The 23415-nt window shown below is 36.3% G+C and overlaps 1 protein-coding gene across 3 annotated transcripts in view; it reads left to right on the forward strand.

Annotated features, from left to right (window-relative positions):
• DMXL1 (Dmx like 1) overlaps window positions 1–23415 on the forward strand; it is a 132766-nt gene that overhangs the window by 24729 nt on the left and 84622 nt on the right. For all 3 annotated transcript variants that reach the window (XM_049648429.1, XM_049648427.1, XM_049648428.1), the window contains exons 5-10: window positions 4772–4904; window positions 8765–8831; window positions 10362–10540; window positions 14771–14960; window positions 17008–17176; window positions 21709–21921. In XM_049648429.1, coding sequence (XP_049504386.1) covers window positions 4772–4904; window positions 8765–8831; window positions 10362–10540; window positions 14771–14960; window positions 17008–17176; window positions 21709–21921 — 951 coding nt within the window. The remainder of the gene's footprint in view (window positions 1–4771; window positions 4905–8764; window positions 8832–10361; window positions 10541–14770; window positions 14961–17007; window positions 17177–21708; window positions 21922–23415) is intronic.

A 23415-nucleotide genomic window follows, 5' to 3' on the forward strand; every position in this document is an offset into this window, starting at 1 on the left:
GCAGTTGGATTTTAGATTATTTTGAGAATATCTGTGCCCAGAAGAACAGCGATATGCAGGAGTTACAGATAGTGGAACATACATTTTGTTTGGACATGTGGAATTTGACATGCTTGCATAACATGTAGCAATATCCAAAAGATAGACGTTTCTAGAATATAAGAAAGAAGTTATTTTTGAAACAGAACTAAAAAATCATCAGTTTAGAGATAAGATAGTTTAAATTTTAATATAGTGGTTGAAATGGCTGAGAAAAAATGTTTATTAGAAAACTTTGGAAATTAGGAGATAAAGGAGATTATCTTTGAGATACTTTTTTAAAATCATTGTTTTAAAATGTTTTTTTCTTATAAGGTTAGAGGATTGATGCTTACTAGCTGGTAATCTATGTGTATATATTATACATACAGTGGAGAGAGATCAGACCTGGGTTCAAATTTGACATTTCATTTAGTACAGCACTTGGTGTATAACTCGATTGTTACTATAGTGAGACTTATGTCCCAGTTAATGCCTGTTGTTCTCATATGATAATAGTGTCACCTTCTACTCTAACAAAAGTTCCTATTTGAATGATACACTATATGGTTACTCTCTTATTGCCCTACAGTCTATTATAATTATTTGTTTACATGGTTTAAATTTTTTGTTAGATAGAGCTGAGACTATTTTATTTAGTATGTTTTTATCTTTAGGGGCCCATCATATATTAGGTTTTCAATAAATGTTCACATATTTGACTGTAAGTTTTGTTATCATGAAAAAAAGTACTTAACAGATGAAGAATGGTTAACTCACTTAGAAATTAAGGTAATAACCTATTTCACAAGGTAGTTTTTTAATGATAAGGTATAGCAGTGTATCTGAAAGTACTTGGTATATAAGAGCCCTCTAAAAATATTGTTAACAGGTAAACTAGCTACTTGAGGTATCAGACTACTAACTTCAATAAAAACATTTAACAATTGAGTGATTTTTTTTAAATTTTTTTTTAACGTTTTTATTTATTATTGACAGATAAAGAGCGTGAGCAGGGGAGGGGTAGAGAGAGGGGAGACACAGAATCTGAGGTAGGCTCCAGGCTTTGAGCTGTCAGCACAGAGCTCAATGCGAGGCTTGAACTCACCTACTGTGAGATCATGACGTGAGCCAAAGTTGGTCACTTAACCAACTGAGCCACCCAGGCGCCCCTTGAGTGATATTTCTTTAGTAATAACATAATAGTTGCTTGGATATTCTGTACCATTGGTTTATCAATACTAATGCTTCAGAGGATAGTATTAATATTGCTCTAAAATCAGCATTAGAGAGTAGTATTAAAAGATAATTACTTGGGGCGCCTGGGTGGCTCAGTCGGTTCAACTCTTGATTTTGGCTCAGGTCATGATGGGGGCTGGGCAGTCATGAGATGGGGCTCCATGTTGAGTGTGGAGCCTGCTTAAGATCCTCTCTCTCTCCCTCCCTCCCTCCCTCCCTCCCTCCCTCTCTCCCTCCCTCCCTCCCTGACCCTCTCGCCTGCTCTCTCTCTGTCTCTCTAAAAAATAAAGGAAAATAAAAGACAGTTACTTATTTTCCTAGCATACCTAATAGTGACTTGACAACAGCTCATGACCATTATCTCTTTAATTGTGATCGAATTATTTTTCTTTTTACAATTGAAAAGTTTAAAATTTAATGGTTTGGTTGAGAAACGGGTTATTGTAATAAATAATTGGGAACAATTAGTTTATTTTTGCAAGTGAACTTTATTTATAAATTTACAGATTGTAAATATTTTAAGTGAAATATTAGCATTTTTGTTCTGATCAGTATTTACTTACTATTTGCTAGTTATTGGGATATAAAGAAATTTTTTCAGATGCCATTACTAAACTGACTATAGTGCTTTTGTGTTTTCTCCGGATCCACTATTGCATCCAGCTTAAATCATGAGGTTTTCTGTTTAAGATTTTTTTTTTTTTTGCCTTTTTTCCTACTTTAATATTCATACCTCCACCCTTTGTGTTCAAAGCAATATACTGTATTATACATTACTATCTTTGTATCATTCCATAACTGGGATTAATTATTTTGTATTTTATATTAATTTCTTAATCCTTCATGGGATACCTTAATTTCTTTTTTTTTTTAATACATGAAATTTATTGTCAAATTGGTTTCCATACAACACCCAGTGCTCATCCCAAAAGATGCCCTCTTCAATACCCATCACCTACCCTCCCCCTATCTCCCACCCCCCATCAACCCTCAGTTTGTTCTCAGTTTTTAAGAGTCTCTTATACTACCTTAATTTCAACTTCAGTTTATGTTTAAGAAAACTTGTAAAAACCAAACTCATACATAAATAAGGGGATTGGCGGTTGCCAGAGGCTGGAATGAGGGGTGGTTACAATATGTGAAGGTGGTCACAAGGTGCAAGCTTGGAGTTATAAAATAAATAAGTCCTGGGGATGTAATGTACAGCATGGTGACCTTAGTTAACAATACCATATTGTATATTTGAAAGTTGCTAAGAGAGTAGATTTTAAAAGTTCTTGCATCACAAGAAAGAAATTGTAACCAATGTATGGTGATGGATGTAGGCTCGATTTACTGTGGTGACCATTTTGCAGTATATGCAAATATCAGGTCATTCATTGTATTGTACACCTGAAATTAATACAGTGTTATTTTTCAGTTATAAATTAAAAAACTGGTGTCCATTGGTGAACTAAGCAGTGGAATAATAACTAAATTTTTTTTCTTTTTTTTTTCAATATATGAAATTTATTGTCAAATTGGTTTCCATACAACACCCAGTGCTCATCCCAAAAGGTGCCCTCCTCAATACCCATGACCCACCCTCCCCTCCCTCCCACCCCCCATCAACCCTCAGTTTGTTTTCAGTTTTTAAGAACCTTTTATGCTTTGGCTCTCTCCCACTCTAACCTCTTTTTTTTTTTTTTTTTCTTTCCTTCCCCTCCCCCATGGGTTTCTGTTAAGTTTCTCAGGGTCCACATAAGAGTGAAACCATACGGTATCTGTCTTTCTCTGTATGGCTTATTTCACTTAGCATCACACTCTCCAGTTCCATCCACGTTGCTACAAAGGGCCATATTTCGTTCTTTCTCATTGCCCTGTAGTACTCCATTGTGTATATAAACCACAAATTCTTTATCCATTCATCAGTTGATGGACATTTAGGCTCTTTCCATAATTTGGCTATTGTTGAGAGTGCTGCTGTAAACATTGGGGTACAAGTGCCCCTATGCATCAGTACTCCTGTATCCCTCGGGTAAATTCCTAGCAGTGCTAATAATAACTAAATTTAAATGAAATTCCTCATTGGTGCTTTCTAAGCTGTTTGTGAGACCTTCCACCCTGTTGCTGCTATTTATTGAGCTTCTGCTAAGCCCACTAGCCTGTGTATCACGGTTATATGTACAATACTAGCCTGTGCCTCACAGTTATACATACAATACCATTACAGCCGATCTGTAAACACTTCTGATTTTATAGATGAGAAGAAAATTGAGGCTCAGAGTTTGCCCAAGATTAAATTCACATGACTAATTAAGTGACTTACTTAGGATGTAGACACAGGGATTTCTGGTCAACAGTCTGTTTTGTCACAAACCCACTTTCCTTGAAATAGAGTGATCTTTATGGGGAGACACAAATCCATAGTCCTTATTTGCTAAAGTGAATTCCTTATTTATTTTCAACTTTTTGATCACAGTTGTGTCTCTTCCTCTGTGTTCTTTGTTTGGATGACAACACAGTCTTCTGCTCAACTTCCCAAGTTGAGATTTTTCCTTGAAACCTTTTGTATCTCCTGTTTTTTAGTTGATGTCAAGCCTTGAAAATTCTGCTTTTGAAATGGCTTTCAAATCCTTGCTTCTTAGTTTAGTATTTGATTGAGATTCTCATGATTTCCTTTGTGTATTATTATAGTCAATTAACCAGGTTTCCCTGTGTGTTTTCTCTAATCTCATCCATCTCTAGACTTTTTTTTTTTTTTTTTTTTTTTAAAGAATCTTTATCTTTGTGTACTGGAGCCTTTGAAAGTGTGGTGAAAATTAAGGATTATCTTTCTAGAAAAATGTACATACTTTACATATAACTTCTGCATATTGTCTCAGTGCAGGGAGGTTTACAAGGTTTACGAGGCCTCTTCAAGTCCATCTGTTGATATCTGCCCATCCTACTTAGACCCCTTCTTTTAAAATACAGATCCACTTATGTAACCTCTCCACACTTAACACTCCCAACTAATTGTAACTAATTGTAACTAATTGTAACCAGATGCCTTATAAACTTCAAAAATGCTTTGGTCTCTGACCAGAATTTTTTCCAAGTCTTCTGTGCACCTTATTCTTTAACCATAAACCAGATTATAAATCATTCTTGGGAATATATTTGAACTTGCATGAATTCATGCCTCTCTTCACAGAATGTCTCTACCAGAATGTGAAATCGTCTTGAAAAAGGACAGTTTTCATTTGTCATTGTGTTCCCCGTCAGTGGCTAGCACAATGCCTGGTACAAAGAAGATGCTCATTAAATGTTTTTTAAATGAAAGATTACATGATCTCTTCCCTATTTTCCCCAAACTGCTTCAACAGAATTAAAATACACCCTCACTCCCTCTCCCCGCAAATGTGTTGGTTATTTAACTTTTTTAGAAGTTGAGTTGTTTTTATAGTATTATATGAGACTCTTAACCATGTAACTTAACTCATTAATTAAATACCTAAATAATAAATGGTGAATAATGTATATGTATTTTTAGGCAATCGTCTTTTAACTGGTTCTAGCTGTTTGCAACTGTGGTCCAATGCTAACTTGGAGAAGCCAACTGAAGATGAAAATCCAGATAAAGCAGATCTTAATTTGGGGGACTGGAGATGCATTTGGCATTGCAAGTAAGCAATTAATTAGGGGATTAAAGTGATAAACCTGTTCATGTGGGTTTTGTTATAAATGCATTTTAGTTTCTGTGAAACTACACAACATTAAAAGTATTGACTTTTTATTCTGCAACAGGTCTTTTCATAAATACAGAGGATTCACTATTTCCCAAAGTGAATCTGTAGATCCAGTTTTTTTTTTTTTAATTATTGAATAAAACACCTATGGAGAAACATAGAAAATGTGTTAAGCCTGTATGATGATCATTAAATAGAAACTTGCTAAATTCTACCAAAGGAGACAGAGACACTTTCCATGCTTTTGACTGGACGTTTCCCTGTTGTGAAGAAGTATATTTTTCCTAAGTTACTTTATGTATTGAATATAATCCTTGTCAAAATCCCATTGGAATTTCTACTTTTGAGCATAGTTCTAAACTTGTTTTAACAGGTTAAATATGGGAAAATCAGGAAAATTCTGTAAGAAGTAAAATAGTGAAGATAGCATAGAAAAATGAATTCTAAAGCTAGAGCTGGCCTAGCAGTTTGTTGTTGATGTAGGAACAGATTAGGGTCCAGAATTAGTCCCAATTACACATGGAGATTCAGTATATTAGGTGTCATTTTATATCAGTGGGTAAACTTGGTAACTCTGTGGAGAAGAAAATGAAATTAGAGTATGTTTCATGCCTCACACCACAATAAGTGTCAAAAGAGGGAAACCTTGAATTTCTACACAATGAACTAAATACTAGAAGAAAATACAGGAGAATTTTTTTATTTTAGAATTACAGTGTCCATTATGGTAGCAGCTAGTGACATGCCACTTTTGAGCACTCGAAATGTGGCTAGTCTGAATTGACTGTGCTGTAAGTATAAAATACATGCTGGATTTCAAGAACTTAGCACAAAGGAAAAAAATGTAAAATATCCAGTTATTTATTTTTATTGATTACATGTTGAAATGATAGTAGTTTTAATATATTAACTTAAATAAAATAATTTCACCTGTTTCTTACTACTTTTTAAAATGTGGCTACTAGGAAATTTAACATTTGATATTTATGTTCTGTCACTGTTGGAGGATAAATGCTGCTTTAGATGAGGGAAAGACTTTCTAGGTATAATACCAGAACTAGAAACTGAAAGGAAAGGAAAGGAAAGGAAAACATCAATATTTGTTGACCATATCAATAACAAAATTCTATAAAGCAAACAGACCACACGGAATATTAAAAGTTGAGGAAAGTATTTGCAATTTGGAGTTAATGCTTTTTTTAAAAAGAGGTCTTAAAAATTAATATCTCTGTAGTAAACAAAAATAGACAAGTGAAAAATTTTAAATGGTAGTACATATGAATAATAAGCAAATTAAGTGACAGTTGATGGACTTCAAAATCTAGAAATGAGAAATATCCAGAAAGAAGAGGATGAATAATATCTACTATTAGTGAGTGTTTAGAGAACAGGTACTCTTAAATCCTCTTTAAGGGAGTGCATTGGTATTTTTCTATAGAGCAATTTGGAAGTATGAATCAACAGGCTTAATTTTTATACCCTGAGATAGTAACTCCACATTTCATTCATTCATGCAGCAATTATTTGCTGAGTGTTTATCATGTTTGAGGCAGTGGTAGAAGTGCTTGGAATATAGATAGCAGTGACCAGGTAGGGACCGAGACTACCAACCAGTAAACCAGTATGACAGAATGTTAAGTGGCATTCTTCCTGAGTCCGTTTTATATGAAACAGGAAGAGAACTATATGAGATACCAAATAGAGAGTAAGGCAGACCTGGTATATAGAGTTTAGAAAGATTTCAGGAGAGTTGGTTCCATATATTTTGTACCCTTCGGCTAGATTGTGATTTTTAAAAAGGCTTAACATGGAGAGGGAGTAGGACTTTGCAAAGAAAATTCTTTAGAGACAGTTATCTTTGCTCTGGAGTCTTCCATGTAAAGTTGGGGAGAGGGGAGCAGCAAAGTGTTATATTGCCTTCTCCTCAGGGCTTCCATGGGTTGAACTGAGAATTTGAAATGTGTTTTGTGCTTTTGGTAGAGGGGAAGAATCTTAAGTTAATTCAAGATTAGAGTCTACGGTGATAACTTGGACTAGACATACTATGTATTTGGGATGGTTATTTAATTAAGCAGAAAAGCCATGGGACTCAGGTTTCAATTTAGGAGCAGCTGATGATTACACTGACTGGAACACATTTAAACATTGAGCTTGATCACATTCCTTTTGTGATGTGTTTAAAACCCGTTATACACATTAGATGAAGATCAGTAGTATGATAGAGAAAACTAAGGTAAAAGGAAGAAGAGTAGAGGTGACTTTTGAGTGTAGACCTGAAGGAAATGAGGGAGCAAGGTGTGTGGGGATATCTCTGGGAGAAGAATCTTGGAGGCAGAGTGAACATTCACTGCAGACTTTGGTAGAAGTGTGCTTAGCTTGTGGCTGAATAAAGTGAACAAGGTCAGGGAGTTTGCTTAGAGGTTATTGTGAGGGTTTGCCTTTTGTGCTGAGTTGGGAAGCTCTTGAGAATTTTGAGCAGAGGGAGCATTGAGAACTGATTCCTTTTTAAAAGGGACTGCCTTAGCTTTTTTGAGAAGACCTGGACAGAGGTCACACTCCTGGAGATGATTGCAGTGGAGATCAGGCACTTTTAATGATTTGTTTTAAGAATATCTTTAGAATTAGCCAGATCCATAGAAATGTGTATACAAGGATGTTCATTGCACCACTTATTTTGTAGCAGCAGAAATGAGAAAACGGTGGTGAAAAATTATTTTAAGGCAGTGCATATATATGTAATAGAATAACATAGCCAGTAAAATAATGCAGATCTATACACATTGATATGCAAACGTGTTCTTTACATACTTTAAAATAGATAAATGTTACAAAGCAAACTGTAATGTAATATGACCTCACTCTCCATCCTCTCCTCCCCTATATTCTCCCAAAGAAAGTAGACAGAGGAGGAGGGTGGAGAGATGGGTCTAGAAGTCTGTGCATTAGAATGTTAGCAGTGGTTTTGCCTGGGAATGGGTGTTGTGGCGAAACTGTAGGTGATTTCATTTTCTTCTTTTCATATATATGTATCAATACTTTCTGTTACGTAGCTATTACGTTTAAGATTAAGAAAAAAGTTACTTTAATTTGGAAGGAAGTGTGACAGAATTCCTCTTTGGCCTGCTTTACAAATAAATTTGAGGTGAATCTAAGCACAAAATTGGGTAAAGAAAAGGAAGGCAATGACAGTGAGGGTTGTCTTGAGATCAGCATAAGTGCATAGCCAGAAGGGAAGGCAATGACATGAAATGAGCCAAAGTTCATCAGAGAAGAAAAGGCAAGTGTGCACCAAGTGCATAGGCGAAGCTGGCGGGCTTCCCTCATGCGTGCAAGTCCCCCAGTAACCCATACGTAATCTTCAATGAGGTAAATGCCACCTTAAGGGAGATTTCATTTCAAAATACTGATTTATTGTCCATTAAAATATATGATAGAATATGAGAAAGAGAAATTGAAATTTTTCAATTTGGAAATCTAATTTCCAGGGCCATTAGATATCTATATTCCAAGACAATGAGAGCTATGATTGTTTTGTCTTAAGCTTTAAAGACTGAGAAGTCTTTCCTTTAATGATTCGTACACATAGATATTTTCACGTAAAAATAATTTTTATACTTAATTTAAAAATTTATATTTTGTATTCATTTTATATTTATGAGATGTACTTAAAATTGAGTGCAAAACTTGTGTTATCAGAAAATTTTCCATTATTTAAAGCAAGTTCCTGAATATTGTTTAGAGAAGTAATACAGAATTCTAATTTTCCTTAAAAATTATTTCTTCTCTTTAATTTACAGAACTGCTTCCCAAATTCATTTAATGAAATTTTCACCAGATGGAGAATTTTTTGCCACTGCTGGGAAGGTAATCTTGTGAAATTGCTATTGCTGTTGGTTTATTTTGAAACTTCAAAAACCTTAACTGGCTTTATTCTTTTATTTAAGTTGAAAATATTTTCTATTAAAAATATATTCTAGGGGCGCCTGGGTGGCTCAGTCGGTTAAGCCTCCAACTTCGACTCAGGTCACAATCTCGCGGTCCGTGAGTTCGAGCCCCACGTCAGGCTCTAGGTTGATGGCTCGGAGCCTGGAGCCTGCTTCCGATTGTGTGTCTCCCTCTCTCTCTGCCCCTCCCCCGTTCATGCTCTGTCTCTCTCTGTCTCAAAAAATAAATAAACGTTAAAAAAAATCTAATAAAAATATTTAAAATATAGTGAAAACAGGCTATTATTGTTCTAAAAGATAGTATGGTATAATTGAAACATAGACTTAAAGATAGATCTGAATGTAAATCTGCCATTTACCAACTTTTTTATTTGGGGCAAGTAATTAATTTTTTTGGGCAAATATAAGGATATACCGACTTTCTAAGAGGACATTTGTAACCATTTTCATATTTTGCCGTGCTGATGTCCCAGCAGTATATTTTTCCTTGGAATTATTTTATTTGTAATCATTGGATCTCCAAACAGTTCATATACACATAATTGTCTGAAATTAATTGTTCTCATGGTTCAAACCTTTCTGTAGACCCAAGATGTGAGCTACCCTAAATCTTCAGTGAGGTTTTTTTAGGAGAGAAATGGAGTTTGTTCTGATGGACTTTACCAGTGGAAGTGCAATTATAGTTTAAAAGCAGAACCTGGTACGTTGTAGTGCCCCTTGTTTTATCCATGCTTCCCAAATTAGCAGATGCGATTTTAATTGTACTTAGAATATTTTGGGGCGCCTGGGTGGCTCAGTCAGTTAGGTGACCAACGATTGATTTTGGCTCAGGTCGTGATCTCGCAGTTCAGTTTGTGAGATGGAGCCCTGTGTCTTCACTGATGTTGTGGAGCCTGCTGGGAATTCTCCATCTCCTTCCCTCCCAGCCCCTCCCCTGGTTACATTCTAGCTCTCTGGCTGTCTCTCAAAATAAATAAACTTGGAATATCTTATATAGTAGTAGCTATTAACTCATCATTACTATCTTCAACGTTTTCTTTGGACGTTCACATTATACTTCATGAAAACTTTTGTTTAAAAAAATTGGCAGTCCTCGTAAGCCTGCTAGTGGTAATGCTTTCTTATTTGATATTTGTCTAAGTGGGAAAATAAACCCTTTATCCGTGAATCTTTTCTCAGTGATTCCTGTATGGTAACTAGCATTTTCCTTGATCCATTCCTTGCAAAATATACACATTCATACCTTAATTCTCAGAGCACGATTATGGAATGCTAATAGAAAAGTTTCAATCAGATGTTTTCTTCTCAGTTCCTCTGTGCCAACTACACCTCACACCCCTAAATTCCTGTAAGTGGGGAGAAGGTTCTTACTTTTGCTGTTTGACTTAACCTTTAAATTAATTCTGATATAAATGTTTTTCTATTTTTGTTTTTGTTTTTTTTTCATTAGGATGACTGTCTTTTAAAGGTATGGTATAATGTAGAAAACTGGCGGACAGCTGTTACCTCTCCGGATAAAAGTTCAGAAAAACAATCCCAAGGAGAAATGGACTTTTCCTTTATATATCTGGCCCATCCTCGAGCTGTAAATGGATTTTCCTGGCGTAAAACAAGCAAATATATGCCTAGGTCAGCGATTTAGTCATTTTATCTATGTATTAAGAGAACATCATCTTTGTGACATTGAGTGCTCTTCTCGCTTTAAGAATCCACAGCTATAGGACTTTGGCCTATGAAGATTTTAGTAATATCAGATAATCCTTGGCCTGCAGATGTCTGGCCATGGGTCAGCTATGACTGACATATCACAGGAGAGCCATGGGAAAGGATAATTTATCTCCATCTCACATGTCTATAAGTGACAGAATTGTACATCTTTTCTTCTCTTTGTTAAGTATCCAGTTCTTTTGTCTCTTAGTCCTTCTCTATATTGCCATTTACATGGACCTTTCCACGTTTCAGTCCCCAATCTTGTTCCTTCTCTGTGTATCTCCTCTGGTATCCCTTTTTTTTTTAAGCTGCTTTATTGAGAGGCTATAACACAAGGCCTCAAACATTTCTTTAACTGTATCTAACATCTTTATGGAAAAGAGAGTGGGTTAAAAGATTACTATTCTCTGAATTAGGTATTAGTTTAATCTATGCAGTCATGTACAAGTACACCTGTTAATAACTTCTTTTCTTTCCTTTATTCTTGCAAGACTGGATAACCCATTGAGCTTTTGCCTGTACTTAGTAAGGTACAGAGACCTATTACTTAAGTATAAGTAGAAATCCCTTTTTGTTTGATGGCCATTTTCAATTTGGTTACACCATGGAACAATACAGTTTTTCCCTTAACCTTTTGTCACTGATCCGTGGGAGGGTACCTGGATCATTTGTTGACTTTAGTTTTGCTCTTCTGAGCCAGCAGAGTATATCCAGATTTTTTTTTTTTCAAAAATGTATATTAAGACTGATTTTTAAAAGTAGTTTAAGATTCATAGCAAAATTGAGTGGCAGGTAAACAAATGTCCCATCTATCCCTTGCACCCACACATGCATAGCCTCCCCTATTATCAGCCTCCCCCACCAGAGTGTATATTTATTATAACTGATGAACCTACCTCAACACATTGTTCCTTAAAGTCCATCGTTGAGAGTATGGTTCAGTTCCGGTTGTGCACTGTATGGATTTGGACAAATGTATGATGACGTGTTTCCATCATTGTTATACCTGATCTTTTGAGCTCTTTTCTAGTACAGTAGTTACCATTATTCCTACCCCAGCCATCCAGGCTAATAAAGCATAGGAGTAGGACACTTCTAGGACCAGTAGTGTCAGGAGTATGTGGCAGAGTGTGCTAAGGGAGAGAGTGGTGTGGACAGTCTGTTGTTGGCAAAAGAGCTCACTCCAGCTTCACTTGGTGAACTGTTGCTCTACAGTACCTCTGAGACCATTGCCCACATATACAAAAATGTGTTCAGAATGTAATGAGCTGTGGTATGTGTTAATTCTCCTTTTAAAATTTGCAAATGGGGGCACCTGGGTGGCTCAGTCGGCTAAGCGGCCGACTTCGGCTCAGGTCATGATCTCGCGGTCCGTGAGTTCAAGCCCCGTATCGGGCTCTGTGCTGACAGCTCAGAGCCTGGAGCCTGTTTCAGATTCTGTGTCTCCCTCTCTCTGACCCTCCCCCATTCATGCTCTGTCTCTCTCTGTCTCAAAAATAAAATGTTAAAAAAATACATATTTAAAAAAAAATTTGCAAATGGCCACAATAAAAATAGCTGTCATTGCAAACCATAAAGATTACGTCATTTTGGAGGCTGATTTCTTCTGATACATCCAAGTGTTTTCATTTGCACATGGTGAGACCATCAGAATACTGAAAAAGAGGCTTATGAAGTATTTATCTTTTGAGAGAGGACACTCACATCTGTACCTGACCTAATTCACTCGGTGTTGGTAAAAGGGATCGTGGTGGAGGCAGAGGCAGGTGCCTTGCACTGGGCTGTCACGAATGCCTAGTAACACCAGTGAGGCATAGCAATTTCTCTTTCTGCTTGTGTTCGTTTTATCTCTTATCAACTACATTGTACAGGAACTGTGGCATAGGACTAGAATTTCTGTTTGTTACAGTATCTTTAGACGTCTCAAGAATTTTTCTTTTGGTCCATGTCATTTACGAACCAGCTAATCTCCCTGAGCTCTTTTAGGTTTCATTTTTGTTTTACCAGCTGCCTGCAGGTATGTGGTAGGAAGGCTGACCCCTTCTGAGAATGACAGAGATCCCATTATCAACTAAACCATTGCTCTTTCTGATACGGCATCTTCACTGGGCTATACAGGTGCTTTGTTTTTCACGTAAAATTCAGATACTCAGCCAAATGGTAATACTTTATGCGAGGGTACTGCTGGCTTGAGAGAAAAGAATGGGAAAGTGTTTGTAATGAGCATATACTTCTTCACTAAACACCGATGAATGTAGGATAAGTGGAAGGTTTGTTGTATACCCTTCCCTAGATAACTAGTTGCAAAAACAATTGGCCTGTTGTTACATGAAGATGGGACACACTGTCTTGTTGTAGCTGTCACAGGTGTCATAGACACTTACCTATCACATGCTTGCCTTCCATGTGGTAATACCTTTTACTGAGGGGTGGTGGTTATACCTGAATATGAGCAAATGAGCTCCCCTGATACAAAGTGAGGAAAGGCCATATTGCTAGAGAAATGCCTCACACAGAGCAGGGAATTTCTTCCATTCTCTTAGATTACCTGGCACCTCTTTATACTGATTGTCTGTAAGGTCTAGTATTTTGAGGAGGGTCACCTGGGGCCACCACACTCCTAGGTCAAAGGCCTCTCTATGCTTCTGAGTTGTGTATCTTGCTTGTTTTGTTGCTTTTGCCTAAGTTCTTAATGCCTCTTCTGATTGTTCTCTATTCAGCCCTTCAGTCTACTACTTTCTCCTCTTCCTTCATAAGCCTGTGCATTCTGCCAGTTACAGATGGGCTCTGTGAACCTTTAACTTTTCCTATTGCCTTTGATGTATTTTCTTCTGTTCTGATTGCCTGCTTTTAATCTCATTGTCACCACCTTTGTGGATGCAAATGAACAAGAGAGAAACGCTGAGAAGGAAAGAGGATAGATCAGAGGAGGATGGAGAAAAAATGCAAAAGGAAGGAGAGGCATGAGGAAGGAGAAAGGAGTAGGAAAACAGAATTCAGAAAGGAAAGAAGGAGGTGCCCTAGCAAGTGGGGACAGGTGGAAAGAGAGAATGGCCTAGCTAGGCTGAGAAGCAGAGAATTGTGGGAGAAGGCAGAGGGAGGGAGGCCTGAGAGTGGATGGAAAGGGGAGAAAGGCAGAGGAGTAGACAGAGAAGTGGGTGGGGAAGGGAGAGGTGAGAAAAGAGAGGGAAGCTGAAGGGGAGAGCAACCCAGACAATACACGGTTTTCCTTTTTCTTCCCCTTTATAGTTGTTCTTTTTTTTAATCAAGCAGATAACGTTTAATTGACTACTACACAAAATTTTGATTTCCGTTTTATTTTTCTTTAACTTGCTGAGTTACTTGATAGAAGCCTTGTACTGATTGTTCTTTTTAATTCTGATATGTTTGAGTCTGTGTCTACTACAAGCAAGATATTGTGACTTTTTCTTTCTTCCTTTCCTTTTTTTTTTTTTTTTTTTTTTTTTTTTGCAGGAGTTCCTCAATAGAATGTAGTCTTTGTTGATATGAGTTCAGCCTTTGAACTCCTCATGCTTATGGGGTTTATTAATATATATGTAATTGATTTTGCTTTTGTGAGTGGAAAGATAGTAAATTCACTGACAGTCAAGAATAAGGAAGGAGGTGGCTACTAATTATTTTATCATGGTTTTTCTTCTCTTGTGCTTCACTGCTTTTGGAATATATTAAGCATGGAGAAAATAAGTATACTAAATAGTGTAGCTTGTTAGTGACCAATGTGCATGAGTCTTCACAGAAAGCAAAAATAAAGCATTATGAAAGAATTCAAATGGTAACCATTCAATGGATAAATCAGAAAATTTTTAAAGAAAATGTGTTTTTCCTTGCTTACTGACTGAGGGATTATGGCATTATCTCAGTCTTTGTTCTTTGGATGTAAGTGAATTTTAGATTCTTAAAAGTACCACATTCTAAGCAGAAAAGAAATAGGTTAGCAGGCATTTGCTGTGATGAGATCAAATACCCACTCAGTTTTAATGGTTTTGACTAAATATATTGCATAAATGTATATTGACATTTCTTCATTGGTACTCCAGTTGTGTGCATTTAAATAATTACAGAAACACTGTAGAATATTATACCGTATGAAATTTATATGTTTGCCTCTAAAATCTTTTTATTCCTCAGGGCTTCTGTATGTAATGTGTTGTTGACTTGCTGCAAAGATAATGTATGTCGTCTGTGGGTAGAGACCTTTTTACCAAATGATTGTTTGCTCTATGGAGGTGACTGCAGCCATTGGACCGAACCAATTAATTTAACAAATAACTTCAAAAGAAATGCTTCTAGTAAAGAACGAATTCAAAATGCTTCAGATGTAAGTGTTTTTATTAGATGTTATTTCCTACAAGTTTTAAAACCCCTTGTACATTGCCTTTTTTGTAACATTCATCCTAGTTAATATTCAAAGTTATATGGTTAGGTATGAAGACATATATGTATATTAGGAAAATGATTCTCAGAAAACTTTATAATTTGTTTCGTTCAAAAAATATTCTTAAGGGGGCGCCTAAATGGCTCAGTCAGTTAAGCATCTGACTCTTGATTTCTGCTCAGGTCCTGAGCTTGCGGTGTGTGGGATCAAGCCCCACATGTGCTCTGCACTGACAGTGGGGAGCCTGCTTGGGATATTCTCTCTCTCTCTCTCCCTCCCTCCCTCCCTCTCTCTCTCTCTCTCTCTCCCCCCCCCTCCCCTGCTCATGCTCTTTCTCTCTCAAAATAAATAAATAAATATTAAAAAATATTTTTAAGGATTTGCCTAGAGCATAAAAGTACTTATAATTATGAAGTTAATCTTAAGTTAACTAATGATAACAAAAAGATTACAGTTGACTTAGCTAAAATAACAAAGTAAATGAAAATCTGAGAATGCAAAGATTTGACTCTAAAAATAATTTTTTTACATATATATGCATATATGTATATTTGCTGTTGTTCACAGGTTGGGGTGTTTTGTCATAATTATAGGAATGATTAGAATAGTTTATCAGAGGGGCGTGTGGGTGGCTGAGTCGGTTAAGCATCCAGCTTCAGCTCAGGTCATGATCTCAGTTTTGTGAGTTTGAGTCCCATGTCTGTCTCTGTGCTGATAAGCTCAGAGCCCACAACCTCCTTGGGATTCTGTCTGTCTGTCTGTCTCTCTCTCTCTCTCTCTCTCTCTCTCCCTCTCTCTCTCCCTCCCTCCCTCTCCCCCCCTCCTCCCTCTCTCCACCCCTCCCCCACTCATGCTCTCTCTTCCTTCAAAAATAAATAAACATTAAAAAAAAAGAAGTTTGATTCTATTTTACTAAGTAGTGTGAAAAGTAAAAGTAAATTTTTAATGTGTAGACTAATTGAACATAGACTAATAATACAGTTTCCCATTTTCTTGATATTGAAAACAAAGTGTTCTGAAGTGATTTATCTTTGAATGCTTTGTATGATTATGGAACAACTATTTTTCAAACTTGGAGAGTATTCTCAGGGCTCAGAATATAATTACATATATATTTCTGGGAGACTCAACAAGTAATAGAATGGTTATGTATAATAGCTGAACGAAGTTCTTGACTAGGAATCTGAAGACTCTTGTTCTATGTTTAGGTGACTTTGGGTTCTGTAGAAACTATTATATCATATGAAAGATGTGAATAACAAAATCAGTACTGTCTGCCTTGTGGGTCACATGAAGTGATATCTGAAAAAGCTTTGCAAGTTATGGAATAACATCCTAATGTATGATGGTAATACTATTCAGTGCTTTGTGCTCATAGGGTATAAACTGTGGATGCAAAGGGAACAGTACACATAGAGACATCATTATCCACAGACACGTTGTTAAAGTTCTGTTTTATAAAATTAATTAATTATCAGAAAATAAACCAAATAAAAATCGCAAAGTATTGTGTGATGGTTAAAAGAAATTAGGCAGTTAAGTTCTAAGCTTATTCTTCAAGTTCAAATTTGCTGCACAGAAGTACTGAAAAATATTTGTACATTCAAACTCATCTGAAATAGGGTATTATGAAATAAGTCGGAGAAGGGCAGATACCATATGATTTCACTCATGTGAATTTAAGAAACAAGAAATGAACAAAAAAAGACAAAAAAACAAATGGATTGTTACCAGAGGGGAGTTGGTTGGGGCATGGGTGAATTAGTTGAAGGGGATTAAAAGTACACTTAATCATGAGGAGCACTCAGTAACCAATAGAATTGTTGAATCATTATATTGTACACCTGAAGCTAATATAGCTGTAATTATACTGTAATTGAAAGTTAATTAGAATTAAAAAATGAAATAGGGTATATGTAATGTCAAGCAATCATTATGTAACGATTGTTTTACTTTTAATGATGGTTTTACTTTGTTTTTATTCACACAGGTCAACCTGAGACATTTTCGCAGAGGTCGGAGGAGATCACTTGCTCTTGTAGCACATACTGGATACCTGCCACACCAGCAGGACCCTCATCATGTCCACAGGAATGCTCCCCTGCACGCCAATGCACTTTGCCACTTTCATATTGCAGCCAGCATCAACCCAGCCACAGGTAAGAGAACACTGTTCCAAAAATGTTGCTGGAATTGAGTAAGTTGATTTGGTAACAAATAAGTTATACTTCTAGTTTTGAATAAGTAAAAAATTGGAGGTGACTTGTTCACCTAACTTTGTTATAGCCAGCTCAGTAATGACATAGGATAGGTTTTTGTTTACTTGTTTGCTTTTTAAGGCTATGACTTGGTTTGTGATTTAAAATCTTAAGAAGTCGTAGGGCACCTGGGTGACTCAGTTGTTAAGCATCTGACTTTGGCTCAGGTCATGAGCTCGCATTTCATGAATTCGTGTCCCACATTGGGTTAGCACGAACCCCACATCTCTGTCTCTCTCTCTGTCTCTGACCCTCCTGGAATTCTCTCACTCTCTCTCTTTCTCTCTCTTTCTCTCTCTTTCTCTCTCTGCCCCTCGCTCACTTGCGCCCCCTCCCTCTCTCTGAAAAAAAAAATTTTTTTTTTTTAGTCATTGAGATTCTTAATCAGTTCATTCAAAAGTTGAGATGTTCAGGGAGCCTGGATGGCTCAGTGGGTTAAGCATCCAGCTTTGGCTCAGGTCATGATCTCATGGTTCGAACGTTCGAGCCCTGCATCAGGCTCTGTGCTGACACTTCAAAGCCTGGAGCCTGCTTGAGATTCTGTGTCTCCCTCTCTGCCCCTCCCCCACTCACACTCTGTCTCTCTCTCTCTCTCAAAAATAAATAAAGCTTAAAAAAAAAGTTGAGATTTGAGCTAAAACTTAACAGGTTAACACCACAAAGTAGTATTTTGTAACTATTGTATGGTTGTTAAAATAAAACCCTTATGTCTAATGCTTGATTTTAGGAGACATTCCAGAAATAGGGCATAAATATATAGAAGTTGTAAATGGGAATTAAACTTATCTTACTAGTGAGATAATGCACTGTTAGATTAAAAGATCTAGGGTATCTGGATCTTTGAATTTCAAAATTAAAGTGCTCATCATTTCAGTAAATATTTTCTGTGAGTTTAAAAAACAAGTGGTCACAGTTGGGACATTTAAAGCAGAACTAGAATATTACTAGAACTAGAATATTACTGAGAAAAAGATTAAAAACAGTATTTGCGCATGGTAAATACCATCTGTACAGAAAGTGAAAAGTGAAAGCCTCCTTTCACCTGTGCCGTACCTTAGTCCTTGTCTGCCATAGATAAACCCTATTGAGTTTTTGTATATTTGCAGATACCCTTATGCATAAAGTAAACCTATTTTCATATAGTATACTGGATTGTTGCTGTACTATTGCATTCTTCAAGGAAAAATAGCAATAAATATGGTTCATTAGTTACCTGAATCAAAGTGAGAAGTGCTCTGGTAAGTTAAATATAGGGATATTTACAGAAGGAGTAAAGAGTATTTACTGGCAAATTTGGTTAACAACAGTCCCAGCTCTAAAATAATTCATGAGCCAAGAAAATGAAAGGGGACAATATTGAACTATTTTTTTTTAAATGTTGATTCATTTTGAGAGAGACAATGTGCAAGCCCAGGAGCAGTAGAGAGAGAGGGAGAAAATCCCAAGCAGGTTCTGAGCTCCCAACCCAGAGCCCCACGTGGGGTTCAGTCTCATAAACCATGAGATCATGACCTGAGCTAAAATCAAGAGTCAGATGTTTAACCGACAGAGTCACCTGGGGGTCCTAACACTGAACTAGTTTTATGAAAACATTACCTAGGCTTGGGAAATACCATTACCTTTATCAAAAAACATATACTGACAGTGCTTGTAATATCCACAGGCAACTCTGAGATCACTGGAATAGTTTTGAAAGTCTCTTCTGAATGAAGGACAACATGTTGAGAATAAAGAAAGCTTGGATTCTTGCTTTAATGGAAAAGTCTGAGTTGTTACAGAAAATAAACACTAAGTTTCAATGTAGCATCTCCTTGATGACCTTCCAATAAGAAAAACTCTAAAACTTTCTTTTAGAGTGTAGGTCCTTAATGAAAAGCCATTATGAATATAACAAATCAAAGCAAAATAATATTATTAGCAGCTAGATTAGACACCATGGAGATCTTCTTTTCCCACCTTAGACCTTTTGGAATGACCTTTCTGGATGTTGTGTTTGTTATTCAAGGCCAAACTCTTAGAGCTTCCCTTATTTGCCCATCCATAGATAAAGGAAAGGAGCTCATAGAGAATGTTCTCTTAATACCCATTCCCTGAAGATCTCTCATAAAAAAATGGCTTTAATGAAATTCTTTGAGGTCAGGAGACAGAAGAAATGTAAGTTTCGTCTTAACCCAGAATGCTTCTGTTAAAAGCCTCCATTAGCCTCTCCTTCTTGTGTGTTTAACAGCTAGGTCTGTGATCTCCTAGAGGCATTGCCAATCTCTCTTGTGTTGATTGTTGCTTGAAAATCAGAAAATCATACTCATTAGGATTCTTAGGGCACTCTCGCATTCCCTGACACTAATATATAGGCACCTAGGGGTAGTAGAACTGGCAATATAATACCTCAAGACTTTTATTGAGTGTTTGGTCTGTGCCATTATAGCAACCAGAGATATGGTAGGAGCTGGAGGTACAGTGGTAATAGAAACAGATGTGATCCTTGCTTTCATGAAGCATATAATCAGGAGAGAAGAGATAGATGCTAATCAGATAATTACAGTAATGAATGTACAGTTATAAACAGAGTTCCTGGATTGGATATATCTGTCAACTCTTAGAATTTGCCTCCAGCAGAAGGGATAGGAGAAAGGTTTTTTTTATTCTTCATTTTATCATTCATCCTCTGTAATACTGTTTTCATTGGTGTCTGACACAGGTCATTAATTCAAATTATTTATCTCTCCCTTAAAAAAATCAATAAATTTGTTGTGTGGAAAATTGTTAACCTTTTGTGAATCCAATCTAGCCTTTACTGTTTAGCAGATATCTGCATGATCTAGATTTAGGTTTGATTTAATATGATAGACAAATTTTTCTTCACCTTTATATTAATTAGGGACTATCATTTGTCACATTCTACTCTGAATTTGTACGTCAGTATACTTAATTTAGCAATTAGATGAAAAGTACTACCAAGAAAGAATTTTTTTTAGCTGAGTTCGTTTGTCTTAAATGCCTTGCTTGAGTACAAGATAGGGATCTCAGTTTCTCCTTTACAACTTGAATCTTGATGCTAATAAATAGAATTATCTAGCTTAGAGTTAGGTACATCATTTAAAAAGTTACTGTCAGTCTCTAAATTAAAAAGTGGTTAAAATCAAGATAAATATATCACTTGTTCCTCTGACATCATATTGATGGAATTTTTTTTTGGTAGATTAGGTTAAAAGAGATTTCTTACCAGTTTGTATGTAAATTAAGGACACTTTCCTATTAACTATCCACAAATCACAGATTTATTTCTTAATGAAAATATTTTTTGAATTAAAGAAGATATCTGAAAAACAAATAATCCAGTGAAGAAATGGGCAGAAAACATGAATAGACACTTCTCTAAAGAAGACATTCAGATGGCCAGCAGGCACATGAAAAGATGCTCACCGTCACTCCTCATCGGGGAAATACAAATCAAAACCACACTGAGATATCACCTCACACCAGAGTGGCTCAAATGAACAAATCAGGAGACTATAGATGCTGGAGAGGATGTGGAGAAACGGGAACCCTCTTGCACTGTTGGTGGGAATGCAAATTGGTGCAGCCGCTCTGGAAAACAGTGTGGAGGTTCCTCAAAAAATTAAAAATAAAGCTACCCTACAACCCAGCAATAGCACTGCTAGGAATTTACCCAAGGGATACTGGAGTGCTGATGCATAGGGGCACTTGTACCCCAATGTTTATAGCAGCACTTTCAACAATAGCCAAATTATGGAACGAGCCAAAATGTCCATCAACTGATGAATAGATAAAGAAATTGTGGTTTATATACACAATGGAATACTACGTGGCAGTGAGAAAGAATGAAATACGGCCTTTTGTAGCAACGTGGATGGAACTGGAGAGTGTTATGCTGAGTGAAATAAGTCATACAGAAAAAGACAGATACCATATGTTTTCACTCTTATGTGGATCCTGAGAAACTTAAGACCATGGAGGAGGGGAAGAAAGAAAAAAAGTTAGAGAGGGAGGGAGCCAAAGCATAGGAGACTCTTAAAAACTAAGAATAAACTGAGGGTTGATGGGGGGTGGGAGGGAGGGGAAAGTGAGTGATGGGCATTGAGGAGGGCACCTGTTGGGATGAGCACTAGGTGTTGTATGGAAACCAATTTGACAATAAATTTCATATTAAAAAAGATAATAAAATATCTGTATGTGTATATAAATTATGCTATAGGACCTAGAATACATAATTGTTTTCCTTTATAATAGGCATGTTAAATTTATCATTTAAAGCTGTTGTTACTAATAATCGTGGCAAACATTATATTGGGAATCTTATTTAAAATGTGTTACAGAAGTGTAAAGATAAATGTAATAGTTAATAGTAAAAATATGAGACCTGAATATTGTGTATGATAGAAATATTGTGTGTGTTTTGTTGTTCTTTATAGACATTCCACTTCTTCCTTCTATCACATCTCTAAGTCTAAGTGACAATAATGAGAAGAGTGGGCCTTTTGTGGTACACTGGCTGAACAACAAAGAGTTGCATTTTACTTTGTCCATGGAAGTATTTTTACAGCAACTTAGAAAAAGTTTTGAACAGCCATCTTCTGAGCCCAGTGTAGAAGACTCTAATCAGGCAGACGTAAAATCTGATGAAGGTAAAGCTTTAACAAGGATTAAAAAAAAAAAAAAAATGTCAAGTTTTGTTGAGAATAGCTAAATTGTCTATATTTGGCTAAAACTAGCTCCTGTCAGAAACTCAGAATTTCAGTGGTGTAATACAGATTTGGAGTAGCTCATTTAATAATCCAGCTCATTTAACATTCCTGTTGCAAGTGGCTTTCTTTTATGGGATGATAGAGGCTCAGGATTCTCCATACTTACGCTCTTGTCAGCCGCTAGGGCCTTGTTACTTAAAGGACTACGTGTGGCCTAGTAGCATTGACATTACCTGAGGCTTGTTAGAAATGCACGATCTTTAAGAATCTGCAATTCAGTGAAATCCTCAGGTGATTGTACTAGGGCCTTAAAGTCTGCATTCAGCCTCAGGTAGGTTGGGAGCTGGAAGAGTCTGCGGAGGGGGATAAGGTTTAGCTGTTTCTCAACATCTTTAACTCAGAATTGGCACAGATCACAAACATTTATATTCTAATTTAACTGGCAAAGACTAGTCATAAGGCCCATGCAGTCCCTGACTGGGTGGTCATTCTATACTGAGGACTAGGAAGCAAGAGTTTGTGGTGGGTAGCTAGCCATCTCTGCTACAGTTTGTAGTTCATAAATATTTCTGTTTTCAAAAAGTTTTGTTTTGATTATAAGGTTGTATGGGCTCATTAAAAAAAAAGAAATCAAACAGTACAGTTAGGAAAATAATTGTATATTGTATGAGTGTACTTCCAAGATCTATTCTTTTCTGTGCTCATACAAACATACATATGGTTGTTGTTGTTTTAAGTTGTGCTGTAGGTATTCATTTTTTAAACAAAAACACTGATCTACCTGCAGCTTGCTTTTTAAATTCACTTATGGGCCCTTTTCCATCTCATGATTTTTACCAGCTCTTGATTATTCCTTACCAAGAGAAAATTTGAGTATTTTCTCTTTGATTGACATTTAAATTGATTTAAGTTATTTTTCACTATACTGATCATGGTACAATGACACATCTTTTAATCTTCCTGTGAATTTTTACATAAGAGGATTTCCAGATACAGAATTGCCAGAGAGTGTGGACATTTTAGATTTCAATAACTTTTGCCAAATTACCCTCCAGAAGTGTTTATAATACCCTTTTCTAATAGATCCACATAACCTTTTTTCACATCCTTGCCAACACTGGAGCTTTTCATTATATTTCATAATATTTTTGCCACTTGATATGGGGAAAATGGCATCTTGTTTTACATGTCATTTTCTTGGGGCAAATTGAATAGAATTATTTTAGCTCTTCTGTGGTATGCCTCTTCCTGCTTTTTGCCTATTTTTCTGTTAAATTTTTTTTCTTAATAATTTGTATGTCTTAACAAATTTTTTAAATCTGATAAACAGTCTTACCATTTTTTGAGTCTCTCTTAAGAACGGCTCTATTTTCCTAACCAAGCGTAGAGGCCAGGATTTTTGAAATAGAGGTCACCCAATATGCATATGTACCT

Source organism: Panthera uncia (genome assembly GCF_023721935.1).
Source record: "Panthera uncia isolate 11264 chromosome A1 unlocalized genomic scaffold, Puncia_PCG_1.0 HiC_scaffold_17, whole genome shotgun sequence".
Taxonomy (NCBI): Eukaryota; Metazoa; Chordata; class Mammalia; order Carnivora; family Felidae; genus Panthera; species Panthera uncia.